The following is a 14,804-nucleotide window of genomic DNA, read 5'->3' as shown; positions in this document are numbered from 1 at the left end:
ATCAGTTGTGATTGCTATTCATCTGTGTTCAGATATGACTTGACACTGTGAGTCTGCATTCTGAATACATTCTCTACATGCTTGCATGTAAATTAAGGATGATGGTTTAGATAAGATACATGTACAGTCAGTTTATGTTAACATGACTGAGCCATAGGAAAGGCTGGGGAGTGGGATATAGGACAACACCTGCAAACAATACAGACAAGAAGAGGGGAGGAGAAATTATTGGTTGGGGCGGGGTGGGTGGGTGGGCAGGGGGGGGGGGGGGGCAATACCATTTAAATACCGGTACCTATAATAGTATGTAGCTGGCATAGTGTCAGACATTCATTCAGCTATCTCTTCTGGCGGTTGCCTCTAACTCTGCATAACCTCTCTATACAACATTGCTCATCCTACTTTATGGGGAGATCTCTGCCTGTTAGGCTTAGACGTTTCAAAGGCAAGGTTACCCCGGGTCACACATTTCAAGCATTTCTGGGAGGCAGATGATAGAAAATGAGTTTGCCAGAACCTCAATGGGGATTGTGAGCAGCTGCCTCTGGTTGGAGAAAACTTGACAATTTTGATCAGGGATGCAGGCCAGAACAGAAGTACTCCATTTATACAGAGCATTCTGCGTCTATAGCCCCTCAATTGCTTCAGGCTCATTTGTATAATGTGATACTGAAAATTTGCCCTGTTTTACTCTTTGCATTCAGTTTTGCAGCCCTGTGACAGGATTTGGTGTATACAATTACCTACCAGCTAAATCAATTCTTACTTTTCACCCACATTAGATTTTTCCATTTACATGGTAAGAGAGAGAGGATTAGTATAGAGTAATGTACTGATGGCCTGAATTAATCAACTGTTTAGCATGCTTGATAAGTATTCATATTTGCATACTTGTTTTAAAAAAGATTAGTAAACAATGGAAGGAAATTTATGTGAAATTTATTGGAAAAGGCTTGTTAGAAATTACAGGATAAAGAGCATAATTTTCCTTCATTCTATAGCAATTAGGTCTGAACCTCTTATTTTTCATCACACTCATTCACTCAAATATCTAGTGTGTGGTGGCAATTACTGTATACGGCGAATATTTCACGAGGTTTTTATTTTCGCAAATTTCGCGAGTCAGCTGCTGTTCGCAAAATTAAAAACACACAAAAATATTGACTCTGATCCTGATATTAATGTGACTTACGCATACACATTTCTCCGTTCAGTACGGGACTCCACGATTGCGAATTCAACCACTCGCGAAATCGTCGGGAAGTCTTGATTCACGAAAATTTAGACTCGCGAAATATATGGCGTATACAGTAAACACAATGTGAAGAACACAGTGAAGAAGAGTCAGATATGCTTTCATAAACTGATTTAATCCTCAAAGTAAAGAGCTACATGAATCGACCTCTCAAAAATCTATGCTCCCTATAACAGACACCATTAATCTTGGACAACATGTCACCAATATCATATGAAGTATATGAAGATGTTTGATTTAGACCTGTATAACTTCCACATATTGAATGCTTGATCAGTGACATCAGAGAAACCACAAGTACAAGTACCCGGTTAGTTTGATGAGTTTCTTGCCTAGTATTCAGTAAATGGTTCCTGCAACTGTTTTAAACTGTGCTCTTACTCTGTTTAAATATGATTTTGTGAATTCTAGTCATGTGCATTAATGTCTTGCTAACTTATTTGTTTGTCTGCATCATTGCTGTAGATGTGTTTGTCTGTCAACAAAGAGAAGTATGCATGCGGGTGTGTAAAGAATTCTTGTTCTTGTTAGAGTATACACATGCAAATGAATTAAACCTTGAGCTATTGTGTGCAACTGCTCAAAAAGTTTACTTTACGCTTTCCTGAGTTAAGTCTGACATGATTTTGTCATCAAGTATGTAAACAAAACAACAGAGCTGTTGTTTTGTTTGCACAGAGGAGATCTACTATTGTGTTTTCACACCGATGGCATACTCTGTTCGAATGAAACACCCCCGGAGAATTTATATGCGGAAATTGCCATTTCTTTTTGTCTAGCTTATTGCAAGTCTCACATTGGCATGTCTTATTGTTGTAATTATCATTTCTGTGTGTGTGTGTGCAATCTTTGGTTTGATAGCTGTTGTACATGTTAGAGTGTATGTCCTGCGCACAGTAGATATGAGTGCGCTATAAAATACTGTGCCCGTATCAAGATGTTAAAGGAACTTTTGGAAAGCTTTGTTCTTTGAAAATAGTGAAACAATGAGGGATTGTTTTAGGCCATCCTTACAATCTTACCAGCAGCATCTAGCCATGACATTTGGGATGATTGCAGTATTGTTCACTCAGTTATCAGAGTGTTCTAGATCAAGATAACATGGAGAAGTATTATTTATCTCTTTGAGAGATTTTCTGAGGTTAGTTTTCAGACATAGCAAGGTTTACTGATAAAATAAAGAGAAACCACAAACACATGATCACTGTGACATGTCAACACGTTGTTATCTTGAAAGTTGAAACTGGAGAGATTAATGGGCGTTCTTTTCATGTCATTAGTTGCAAGCTATTTGAGATTTAAAACAACCAAAGGTTGGTGGTAAGATTAGTTTGACTTGCGCTTTTCAGAATTCTCACTGATGATCAGATTTGAGGAATAAATGATCCATGGAGCTACTCTCTCATCTGAAATTTAGAGCCTCGATTTACTGGTCCATTACTTGCTATTGAAAGGCAGTGATTAAGCTTCTACTGAGTCAAAGTCTTGAATGAAATGGGCTTGGGTTTCATGATCTTTATCTGCACGGACCACCTCTTTTGGATGCAAAAACGTAATACATTACAGATGAAATCTAGCTGGCAGTTTGCATCTATTATCAACCCAAATCACTTGGCCACAGAGTTGGTATGTGGTATGTCATCAAGCTTAATGAGTTTGGATTCTCTTTCTTCATGGTAATTTACTTTTACCTGACATTCTCTGGCTTTTCACTTTGTATGATTTAAAGAAAATACACAAAAACAAAAACAATTTGGTATGAATCAGCCTTATCATTATCATATTGAAACCACGGTGAAAAACATTCTCATATTAACCTTGTGTATTGTAAATGTTTTCTCTTTTTTTTTTTTTTAGAGTTACAGACTGACATTAGTTTTCTTGCAGTGATGAAAAGTGAATTTGTAGCGATATTCTTAGACAAAGCCAGTATATCGTAATTTCCACAGCAAATACCAATAACTGCAATGAACAAAACGAAATAGTTGGCAAATTGCAGTTAAAGTCAGTCATGAAAATACTCTACATTCCAGAGACGAATGACAGGTTTATAATTGATTGACTTTATTTCTTTGATGAAATGATCCGTAAAATGCTTTTCAAGGAGAATTCAGTGTAGGCAAATGTATTATCTGGATGTTTGTGAGAAAGCAAGAGTAGTAGTTTAATTTTTAAAAGAATATAGGCATTTATTTCATATGGATTATATAAATGATAGCATAAAATTATAATATTGAGGGCTCAGTCAATCAATATGAATATGTGTCATTGTGTAATATGCAATCAGCATAAGGATAACTTAATGACCTTAGAGTACATAACCCTATCAGAAACCTCCTGATGCTAATCACTTTGTGTATCCACTAGATATTTCACAGATGCTGGCTGAGAATTCAGATGGCATGTTTTTGACAGTTGCAAATATAAAACAAAATACATGTTTATACATGGATCTAAAATTTGCAATGAGATCTATGACACATAAGCCCGAATTCACGAAGGTGGTACAAATGAAACCATGGTTTAAACCATGGACAAAATCTATGGAGCGCCAAGTGTCGCATGGAATATTTCGTTACGAAATCAGTCATTTCGTCAATGAAATGATTATTTCGTAACGAAATGACAACGTTTGGTAACTAAATGAACACTTCGTCCACGAAATGATAATTTCGTTAACGAAACGGTCATTTTGTCGACGAAATGACCAATTTCGTAACGAAATATACCGTGCGACACTTGGCACTCCACAGTTTTTGTCCATGGTTTAAACCATGGTTTCATTTGTACCACCTTCGTGAATTCGGGCCATAAAGTCTGTACTGAGGGTAAATTTAGTTGTTGTTTTTTTCCTGTGGAAAATTGCTTTGTCAAGGTTCATTGCAGTTCAGTTGGCCCTATAGTGACATTTTCTTCTCTTGGTGGTCATAGATTTTATAGTAGGATTTCATAGAGAAATGTAGCGGACAAAATGTGCCTGCAAGTGCATTTCTGTATGGGGCTGCCATTCTTCTCCCATTTGAATAATGGAACTGTGCCCTTTCAAAGTGCTGGGCGGGTTTCAAACACGGGCATTTCAGCTGTCTGATTTGACAAGCAAATGGCAGAAAATTGGGGTAATGTAGGGAAATGGGTCCGAGACTTTCTCCTTCGCTGGCTTTGCCCAGCCAGAAAAGGCAGCAGCGGCAGCAGCCGCTGTATCCCCCGCCTTTGTCAGGCGTAAAGAGCCAAATCTGTGATGTATGTGGTGGAGATTTGACATCTCGGGCTCGTGTACTGCCTACCTTCTTAGTTCTCTCCCTCTCTAATGAATCACATACCCACTTTCCCCTCTCTCCTTTTTTCCCCCTCACCCCTCCCCTCCCTCTACCTTTCAATTCTACATGCATACCCTTTTAAACTTTCACCCCCTCTGCCTCCTTCGCCACTGTTCCCTTTATTCTCCATCAGAGGAGAAAGACGAAGGAAGAGGAGAAGAAATCATGGGTAACTTGCAATCAGCTTTCTTTGATTCCCTACCTTTTTCTCCTCTCTCTCCTGCTGACCAATTTTCTCTCGGGCTCCTTGGTTCTTATTGTCATTCCTTTTCTGACCATCTCATATCTTTGCTCTCTCTGTTTCTATTTTCTTTAGTTATTTGTGTCTTCTCATTTGAATCTCCTCCTTTTCAACACTTCCTTATTCCATCCCTCTCAAATTTTTCGTTTGTTGTCCTTCATTCATGGACACACTTATACACACCAGTGCGTGTGTACGCACACACACACACACACACACACACACACATGCATATAAATGCTCACTGATACATTCTTTAAATACATTTCTGTTGTTCCAAGTTCTCCTAGTTGTCCTAAGTTCATATTTCATGTTAATATTGTGCTGAGGATATTCGCTTATGATCATATATAAGTCTCTTTCGTTTCATTGAAAAGCTCTATTGTTCATGAGAGCATACAGTGTTTGTTTTTGTTTCTGTTCCCAAAATAAGTGGTGTAAATACTGATGTAATCATTCATAGCTCACTGTCTTTACGGAACATCTGAATGCAGCTAGAGTAAGAAAAGTGTGAACAGGTCCTTGAAATGTGATTTGCCCAATGTGTTTAGTTCTTGTTACATGGACTTTGCCATACAAGAGGTGACTGCTTTGCAATGTAAATAAGATTTTGTTGACAGGAATGAGTAGCTGAAAAAATATGCCAGCGATTTTGTCAGATAGTATGTATGAACTTGTCAGTAACACAGAATACCCTTCCAGTGACGAAATAGGGGCTGTTTACAAAACAAATATGGGGGTGACTGGCAGCTGTGTATCAAGAAATTCTGTTTGGCCGATGTAACTGAGAAGAATGAAGATGTATTAACAGTTAGGGAAACAGTATAAAGATCTTTTCTGGGTGCTGATAACTACCAGTTTGTAGTGATAGCTGTTTTGCCTTCATAATTTGTATAAAGAGAGACTCACTCACAAGTTATATGATGCAAGGTATATCTGGCTTATTCAACCTCGATTAATCAAAAGGTGCGATGATATTCTCAGCAACTTAGCAACAAATATTTACAGTGACTTTGGAAGCAGACATGGAGATACAATGTTCTTGTAGTTTATGTTCTCTATTGTCATACTAGGGCTTTGAATAGTTGTTTTTGCAAGGTTTTTGCTTAAATTCGTTGTTCCATTTTTTTTTTTTTGGGGGGGGGGGCACATCAAGGAGCCTCCTTGTTCGATTCAGATTTCTGTACACTGTTTTCTGTGTGTCATAGGAAATAGTTAAGAAGTTTGTGGAGGCTGCCCGGCCCCTTCGGTACCATTTGAGACCCAGAGGACACACCTAGCTACTATTTATACGCTGTTAGAGTATCTCATGAGTATTCATACTAGGCCGTTGTTGCTATGGAAACAAAATTGCGGTCATAGCTGGACCGAGGGAAATCAGCGAAAACTGGTATGAACCAACCACAGGATGACAGTCAGTGCGAGGCGTGTTATTTACTACAGTGTATCCACCATCCTCCATTGTAAATATGAATGACCTAAAAACAATGTTTAAAGCTGATGGCGTAACCTGATATATTCCCCTTTGTGTTCCCATCAGAGAAAGTGGATTTTTTTTTCATCTTTGTCGTGTTTGACTGTGCTTTATTCCACCAGCAACTGATGGTGCCCTTGTAGACTAGCAAAAACTGATATTTTGATGTCCTTGTGAGCTCTATTGTGTCACTTCTGCATTTGGTGTGCAACTTAATCTGTCATTACAGCATGGTGTTAGATTGATGGCTTTGCAAAGTGTGTTTGTTTGTTTGTTTGTTTGTTTGTATGAAATTTGATTGGAAGGATTAGCTTGATCATACAGGGTTTGTATTTTTGCTTTTTGCTTTGGTTCATAATTTCATATTTTCCCATGTTATTGCACATATTATATCAAGTAAATGCTTGTTGGTGACAGTCTTGTGGCTCTGTTTTATTTCAGTGTATATGATTTTTTTTATGTTTTTTTTTTTTTTTTTTATGGAGAGCTCTATGTTTTCAGCATGTTGTACCATTAGTGATTTTGCAAAGATTTTGCAAATGAAAGTCACTTCTATATGAGTTTTCCTCCTGCCTCTGTTGATTGATGCAAGTAGTTATGGAATCCTACAACAGTGTAAACACTCTTTGCAGGTTTTTTTTTTTTTTTGTATTTCCATACTGTTAATGAGGTCGATAAAGAATATGGAGACAAGGGGGGGGGGGGGGAGATGGAAAAGAAAAAACCAAACCATATGAGTCATAAAATGTGATTCTGCCGTGATGAAAGCATCAGGAAAGGGAAAACTTGTTCATTCGACCGTGATGTGGGGTGAAAACGTCTCTGAGAGATGAAAAGATGCATTCATGGGGACAACATCACTAGAAACGTCCTTAGCATCTATCGATGATTCCTCGATCTGAAAAGATTTGACCCCGGCGATATACTAGCACAACAACTGCAGCATTGTAAATATAGCTTTGTTGAGTCTGCAGGGGGAAAACTATGGAGATTTTTGTATCAGCTTCCTCTATTCAGTGATCATTGGTCTGGTTATAATTTGATATCATGTAACACAAGATTTTTTTCTCCCTCTCTCTCCCCATGTGTAGATATAGTAGAAGATGAATTCCATGCCCTCAGATCCTCCCAAGGTTTCAGCTGTTTGTCAGAGCGAGAGAAGAAGGTGAGATAGCAGTAGACCCATCTACTCACTTTACAGCAGTAGACGTTTTAAAATTAATGTTCAATTTTGTGAGACAGAAGTGCATTATATCACATAAGTTTGGCACACAAAATAAAGTGCTCAGCCCTTTATGAAAATGTTAGCAGATTCCATTGAAAGAAGGAAGATTAATGTTAGCAGATTCCATTGAAAGAAGGAAGATTCTTCCATAGTGAGAATGCAGTTGCTATGAATGCTCCTTATTGAACTAATTCATTTTTGTCCAGTATTGATTTGATAACATGCTTAGAATCAGAAAGATTATCTGCCCCAGTGGGTATCAGTTAGTACTGGTAGACGGCAGAGACTCCAACCCAAAGCACCTTCTGATCTGGAGATTCTCCCGCCTGAAACCCCTAGCAAACGGGAGACTCCAAGTTGATGTGTGCGAAGCACGAAGTTCCTAGGGTTCTAGATGCTGTCTGGTGCTATCTAAGGCTTATTTTTTCAACATACAATAGCAATACGTAAGAAATCCTTTCCAACGGGAGACACAGAGCCAGGGCGGGAGAAATTAAATCTCAAGCGGGAGAACAGGAGATTTTGCAAAAATGGGTTTTCGGCGGGAGATCTCCCGTCGAAAACGGGAGAGTTGGAGTCTCTGAGACGGTGTGTGCTGTGTGTTCAGTCACATAAATACAACCAGTATTCTATTGCTTGTACAGTGTAATGAACCAAAAATTTGTCTTCAATAGTCCTGTTCTTTATATGTAATGTATTCAAACAAACATTTTTATGGCCATAGAGAGGATATATAAATTTTGTAAAGAAGATTAAATCTCTATGAAGTCTGATCTTTTCACATCATTGCACTCTTCCGGTGCAAAGAAGAAAACATATAGCCCACGTGACTATGCTGGACTGGAAGCTATGGCAATGAATTTTGAGGGGGTATCAAACACTGTAGAAATATTTTGTACACACATTGTCTGATCTGACTATGAAATAGATCTATGCTATGGTTTTACCAGAAGTCATGCATACAAGAATATGCATCTATTGTTGAAACCTGGGTGATATGTTTCACTCCAACGTTTCCAAAGATAGCCCAGAATATTTCAGAAGTCTGCTATGGCAATGGCTGATGTATTGATGGCATGTTTCACTCGTTTGATGGGCCCTGCGTTTGACGTTCTGTCATATCCATGAATCTTTCCTCTTCAGCTGTGCTCGTCTCTGAAGATGAAACCTGCAAAGTATGTCACTATGAAGACCCTTATCATCAAGGTAAACTTGACATGTCTTTGTTTGTCTTTGATTTCCATGTATTCTTTTTGTCTGAATCTTTACATAGAAGCTTTTCATTTCATCATTTCCACACCTATTACTCTGCAAAATAAGTTTGGGAGAAAAAAAAATATAGTAGATAAAATGAAAACAACAACAACAGCGACATTTTATGATTATATGAGATACTATTGAAATAAGAAGCCACAAGAAATATTAAAACATAGGATTCTGTCTCTCCTACATTCCTCCTATCAACCATTATATTAAGATGCATGAGTATGTGATCCTGAGTTGGTGTATTTTTCCTAATGATTAGTTACTGGCTAGCAGTATGGAGGCACTTGAAATTTTCTTCTAACACATTCAGATGAATTCTCATCAACCCCCAAGGAAGCATTCACTGAGAAACCAAAACTGTGTGATAAATCTTAGCTCTAGTTCTATAACAGTCAAATTAGACTTCAGGGCATTGTTAGAGAAATGGATTAGAATGATGATAAAACTGAATATTTACATGTGCCAAATTCACCTTGATGCTTGAGGTACAAGTGAGGTTATCCTATACTCAAGAGGAAACAAAATGAAAAAGATATGAGTGCCATAATTCTGTTTCTTTCTTCACTCCAAACAATTTGAGAGAGATAATGTTTAAAGGCAAAGTTAATGCAATGAGAAAACAGTGGGGGAAATGTGATGCTGACGTTCCGACACTTGAGGCAAATGTGAAATTGATGGCTTGCCCAGGGATTACCACAGCACTCTGATGTATTCATGCATTTCTCTGATTGCCAATCAAATATGCCCACATGAAATGAGAGGGATCACATATCCTTTCAGCCGACTTGCATTTATGGCAACTGTTTAATGCTGTCACAAGTTTTAAAAATTCATGCAGAGGCCGCTAGGCAAGAGCAGAAACTGAAATAACAAGACCAATTACGACAACTCTGACAGAAGCTTACCTAGTTTGTTTTTAAGGTGAAGTGTTTTTGAGGACATTTCAGTAGTGCTGTTTTGCTAGGCATTGCAGTAGAAAGTTTCTGGGTGTCTTTTAATGTGCCTGTATTGCAGGCTTCTACTTCTGTGGTGAAGTATGTATTGTTGAAGTGATGGCCAAAATTTGTATAGTGTGTGAATTCAAAGTTGTAAGTTAAACAAGTTTTTAAGTATAAATTCTAACAATCATGATTAATCCATTTTTGTGAAAATGTCTGAATCTGCTTAATGTCATCTCTTTATATAAGCAGCCTTTTTTTTTTCCATATACAAGTACCATGGTACACTAGCACAAGCATGCACTGAAAATATGAACATTCTCACAAGTCTTATTGATTATCTGTTTGCATTGATTCCCTTTCTCTTTAAAAGTGTCCCCATCAACAATAATTCTCAATCCGATTGTCATACAATTTTTTTTTTTTAATGTCAGTAAACAGTAAGAAAGAAATATACATACATACCCTCACTAACACTCACGACTTTGAAATCCATCTTCCAATGCAGGACCACTACTTGCGCAAACAAGGCATTCCTCCCAAGACACGTTACCCCAGCAACCTTGACAAGTCGCACCGCAAGCGCATCGCGAACTTTCTCATGCGCAACGGCTGGATAAAGGCTAGTTGAGGGCTGGTGAAGCGAGCCTTTCCCCCAATCCCATCCTAGCATCTGTCTCCTCCTCTCAGAACCTTGCCTCTTTTTGTATCGGGACCTAAGAAAGGGAAGAGAACACCAGCCATATCCTTTTTCACTGTGTGAAAAAAAAACAAAAACATATTTGTGAAGCATTACTATTTATTGAACATCGTCTCTCCTCTTTAACTATCATATCCCTTCATATTCCTTGAACGTTATTGCAAAATCATGACTGCTTGTAGGTAATCTACATAAATGGCATTTGTGCGATTCTGCTGCTCTACATATTGTGTCGTCTAGCTGTTCGATCATGACTTCTTGTAGGGCGGCCAAGTCAACGGTGCTCTCATAATGAATCCATGCTCCAGGGATGAAATCAAGAAAGCATATCAATGTGGCATTACCATAGTGTTACCTTCTTTCTATGTGATATGTAAGCTTCTTCATAAGCAGTTTACTTCCTGACAAGATTTACACTGTCATAGAGTTACAACACGTGTCAGCAAGATGGCAGTTGTTGAATTAACACTCTCAGATCTGCCTCCTCAGAATGCCATGGACATATTGCACAAACAGGTTACCAATGGTAGCGGCATACTTGAGTTTGTGTTTTACTTTAGTCAGTAACAGTACTTTGTGGTTATCCTTCTGTATTTCCAATATTTTACCATGGTGTCTCAATTGCTGCATTGGTAGTAAACTTGCAAATACTTGTGCTACTATGATAAAAAGACAGTAATTCATTGATAGTTCCCCCGCCTTAAGCTGAGTTTCCTATCCTTATCTTTGTATCCATGATGTTTGTGTTAAAGTACAAGATCTGTTTCAGTGGAAGTATTTACAGTATTAACAGTGACAGTCACACTTTTCTTATGCATTACAATACATTCACAGATTTCAGTTTTGAGCCAAATATAATTCTATTATGAGCCATGTACTTCCATGTCAATGTGTGAAAATAGAAACACTATAATTATCATTTAGTAATATCCAGTATGATTGAAATGAAATGTTTTCAGAAATGTTTGCTCCATTTGCATGTGCTATTCATGAACATTCAGACCCAAATGCGTATTGCAGTGATGTTTTCTATTCAGTTTTGTGACATTCGATGTATGAGGCCAAACATGATAGACAAGAATGACACTTTAGCATAAATGGATTCCATTTTAATGATTTCTACAATCCTGAATAGCTAAATAAAAATCAGATTCCATTATCGAGCATTCATGGAGAAATAGTTCCAGTCTCTCAAAATAGTAATGTTCAAATAGAGTTCTGTCCTTTCTTGTGAATGGGGACTTCCTTATTTGTCTCTTTCTGGTCTGATCAAGGGAAATTCAAGGAGAGATTTAATAGGTGACCTGTGTGGGTATGACAAACAAGTTAATGTGCATGAAAGGGCTTCAGACAGTCTGCCATTGATGTGCTGCAATCTAGCAAAAAGAAGCTGTTTTTAAATTCATAACCATTATCGTTTCCACATTAACCCATTGAGGATGAGGCTCGAGTATACTCGGGCAGGTGTCTATTTAAAATGTGTGTTGTAACAAAATCGGTCCGTTCTCAACGGGTTAATTGGCACCCCTGAATTTCACTGTATATCTTATATTGGAAAGACAAAGATTAGATTGTAATAGTTCAATTCATTGTATCAAATGAAAATTAATTCAAAAAATGCCCATTTTAGAGAAAACAGGAACTTAAGTTTTCTAGAATGTATTGCCAATTGAAGATCAATGATAAACATTGCAATAAAGAGGCATCTGCAAATTCTGTAACGGAAACAAACAGTTATATATATCACTGTTGGAGCAACAAAACCTCGTATCTCAAAAATGTCAAATGCTTAGGAGAGCAAAAAAAAAACCATGGCAGCCAAAGCACTGTAATAAATGGGATTGCCTTTCCTTTGTCATGCTGTGTTGGCTTCATTTTTTGGATAGAACATTAGAATTTGGACAGGACATCACTCAACTAATTATCCGACAGTTAATCCCAAATAGTGATTTTCACCAAAATTTGAGATGCAAGTCCTAATCACCCCACACTCGATTTATGAAATTAATGAGAATTTGTGCTCTACCCAATTTGCTCCAAACAGTAAATAATGGAAATTAAAATCAGATAGAGACAGAAATGTTGTTTCTTGGACTTGGTTTATAATGACTTAGTTGTTTGCCTCCATGAGAAAATCTACAACATGCTTCCAATTTAAGAGATAGCCTTGCAAAGTGGATCTGTTCATTGTGAAACTGTGGCTTGTGTATGGACGCAAAATGTGTACCTTCTGGAGGCATGAGAGCCCCGTTCTTTTGTCTGCGACCTGCCAATGCCATCAGCCCTGCCAGAGTGTCTTTGTCATACTTGATTCTGATCATGTCTCAGTTTAGCGTTCTGTATTCAGTTTTTTAAATCAATAAACAAAAAGGATGCAACAGGCTAAGGCCAAAGTTTGAATGTTACAGCTTGGTACACTTTAATATGAAGTGTTCAGGTACAAGAGTGTGGGTGTACTTGCTGCTGCATTTCAAACATAAACATGATGTATAACTTTTTTGTCAAGCCATAAATATTTTCCCTGATCTGACTGTGATATTACCTAATGTTAGTTTAAGTCATGAAGAAGAGTTGTTGTTGTTGTTGTTGTTGGAGGTTGTTTTTTTTTAACAGGAGGCCATGATATTAATCAGGCAAATATTAATCAGAGTGTGTGTTCTTCTAGACATATAAACAAAGAGAATATAATTTACAAGCAATCATGGAAAGAATCAATTAAGTTTGTGAGTGCCAATCTGAGAGGCTCCTTACTTTATTTCTGTGCTATCACAGATGAAAAATATTGCTTGTCAAAATGTGGGATCAAGAAAATGGGACACAGGAATTGTTCCACTTTATGCCCAGTAGATGAGATGGAGTTTAGAAATGACAGGAAGTGACGTCATGAGATAACAATGGAGAGGAGTAGGATGTGGTATTTGGCAGAAGGAGAAGAAATGACTTGTACAAATATGAAAGTAAATATTAAGAATGTTTATGGCAGATGAAGGAGATAAAAGTGTCAAAGTATTGTACAGCAACTCACGTTTGTGCATGTACGTTTGAACAGCACATGTTTGTTCAAATTGATGAGATATACATCTAGACACATGTATGGATACACTGCTATTCCAAAGTATGGAGGTAACTTGTTTGCAATGCTTTTGATTTAATAATGTAATCACTTTTGTTTTAGCGTTGACTCACTTTATGAGTCTTTATGTTTGCCGCCAGATGGCATGTATGGTACACGTAGTGCTAGATGTTATAATGTTTTATGATCTCTCAATAATTTAGACACATCAAAGGAACTGTTCCCCAAAATACCAATCTGAATCCATATCCATTTGGCACATAGTGCAAGTAATGATTCATAGAAATATATCCACCTGCATGTATCCATAAGTGGAGATATTGTGCAAAAGTCCTCCAAAGGATTCTCTGTCCATTGTGAACCTTTGGTACAACTTAGTTTTTGTATGCTTCATAAAAACATTCTTCCCCCCCCCCCCCCAAAAAAAAAAAAAAAAAAAAAATGAATAGCAAAGTACTGCAAGGGAATAGTATCTGCAAATGTGTAGGATTTGTTAGTGAAAAAAAAAAATTACTCTTTTGATATACATTCAAGTACTTCTTTAAAATCTACACACATTCAGTGAGAATAGCGAGTTTTAAAAAGTAAATTTTCAAGAACACATTTTCAGTGGAATGCCATTTTTCAGTAGGACCTCATTTTTTTAAAGAACAAGGTAAATGTTGTGAGTTATAACAAATGTAAGTACCCATGTGTACCATGGTCACATCAGACTGCTCATGGCTGATTGATGTAGCCTAGTTGTTGATGTGTTATCAGTCAAAATGTCCTAAATGTTTTTGAAGCAAGGCCCTGGGTCAAAATCAGCTTATAAAAGTGTTATTTTGTCTACAGTGTGATATGTGGTATATGTATCTATGTGGGCGTAGGACGTGTCTAGATGTATTTCTCACGAGTTTGTGTATTGATATTTGTATAGTGTGAATAAGAATCGATAGATCATAAGAAAGAATGAATGAAAGGTGGTTCATATTTTGTGAAGATTCTTGTACTTTTCCCACACCAGCTCTCTTCAACAACAACAAAAAAAGAAAAAAGTACTCTCTGAACTCAGTGTCTTGTTTGATGTACATAGCATGTACAGTGCAGATCACTTTTGAATAAAGTTATATGAGTAGAGTTGCAACCAGACTGATGATGAACGTGGTTTGCAAAGGCTGTGGCAAAGGAATAGATGTAAAGTTAGCTTTTGTGTCTAGCCATCAATGATTTATGTTGCCTCTTTGGTTTTTGTGCAATCAGATGTCATGTTTCCGTTCTGATGCATTTTTGCTTGATTTTATTTTTTGTTTGTTTTTAATGATATTTTTCTTTG

At 37.4% G+C, this 14,804-nt stretch overlaps 1 protein-coding gene across 1 annotated transcript in view; it reads left to right on the top strand.

Annotated features, from left to right (window-relative positions):
* LOC140246584 (transcriptional adapter 2-beta-like) overlaps positions 1–12,216 on the top strand; it is a 51,177-nt gene extending 38,961 nt beyond the window's left edge. Inside the window, exons 14-16 of the mRNA XM_072325928.1 lie at positions 7,379–7,452; positions 8,656–8,718; positions 10,225–12,216. Of these exons, the coding sequence (XP_072182029.1) occupies positions 7,379–7,452; positions 8,656–8,718; positions 10,225–10,347 (260 nt within the window). The 3' untranslated portion in view covers positions 10,348–12,216. The remainder of the gene's footprint in view (positions 1–7,378; positions 7,453–8,655; positions 8,719–10,224) is intronic.
* Positions 12,217–14,804: the final 2,588 nt, after the last annotated feature.

Source organism: Diadema setosum, chromosome 1, assembly GCF_964275005.1.
Source record: "Diadema setosum chromosome 1, eeDiaSeto1, whole genome shotgun sequence".
NCBI lineage: Eukaryota > Metazoa > Echinodermata > Echinoidea > Diadematoida > Diadematidae > Diadema > Diadema setosum.
Note: the sequence above shows the minus strand (reverse complement) of the source record. Positions and strands in the feature narration are given on the sequence as shown.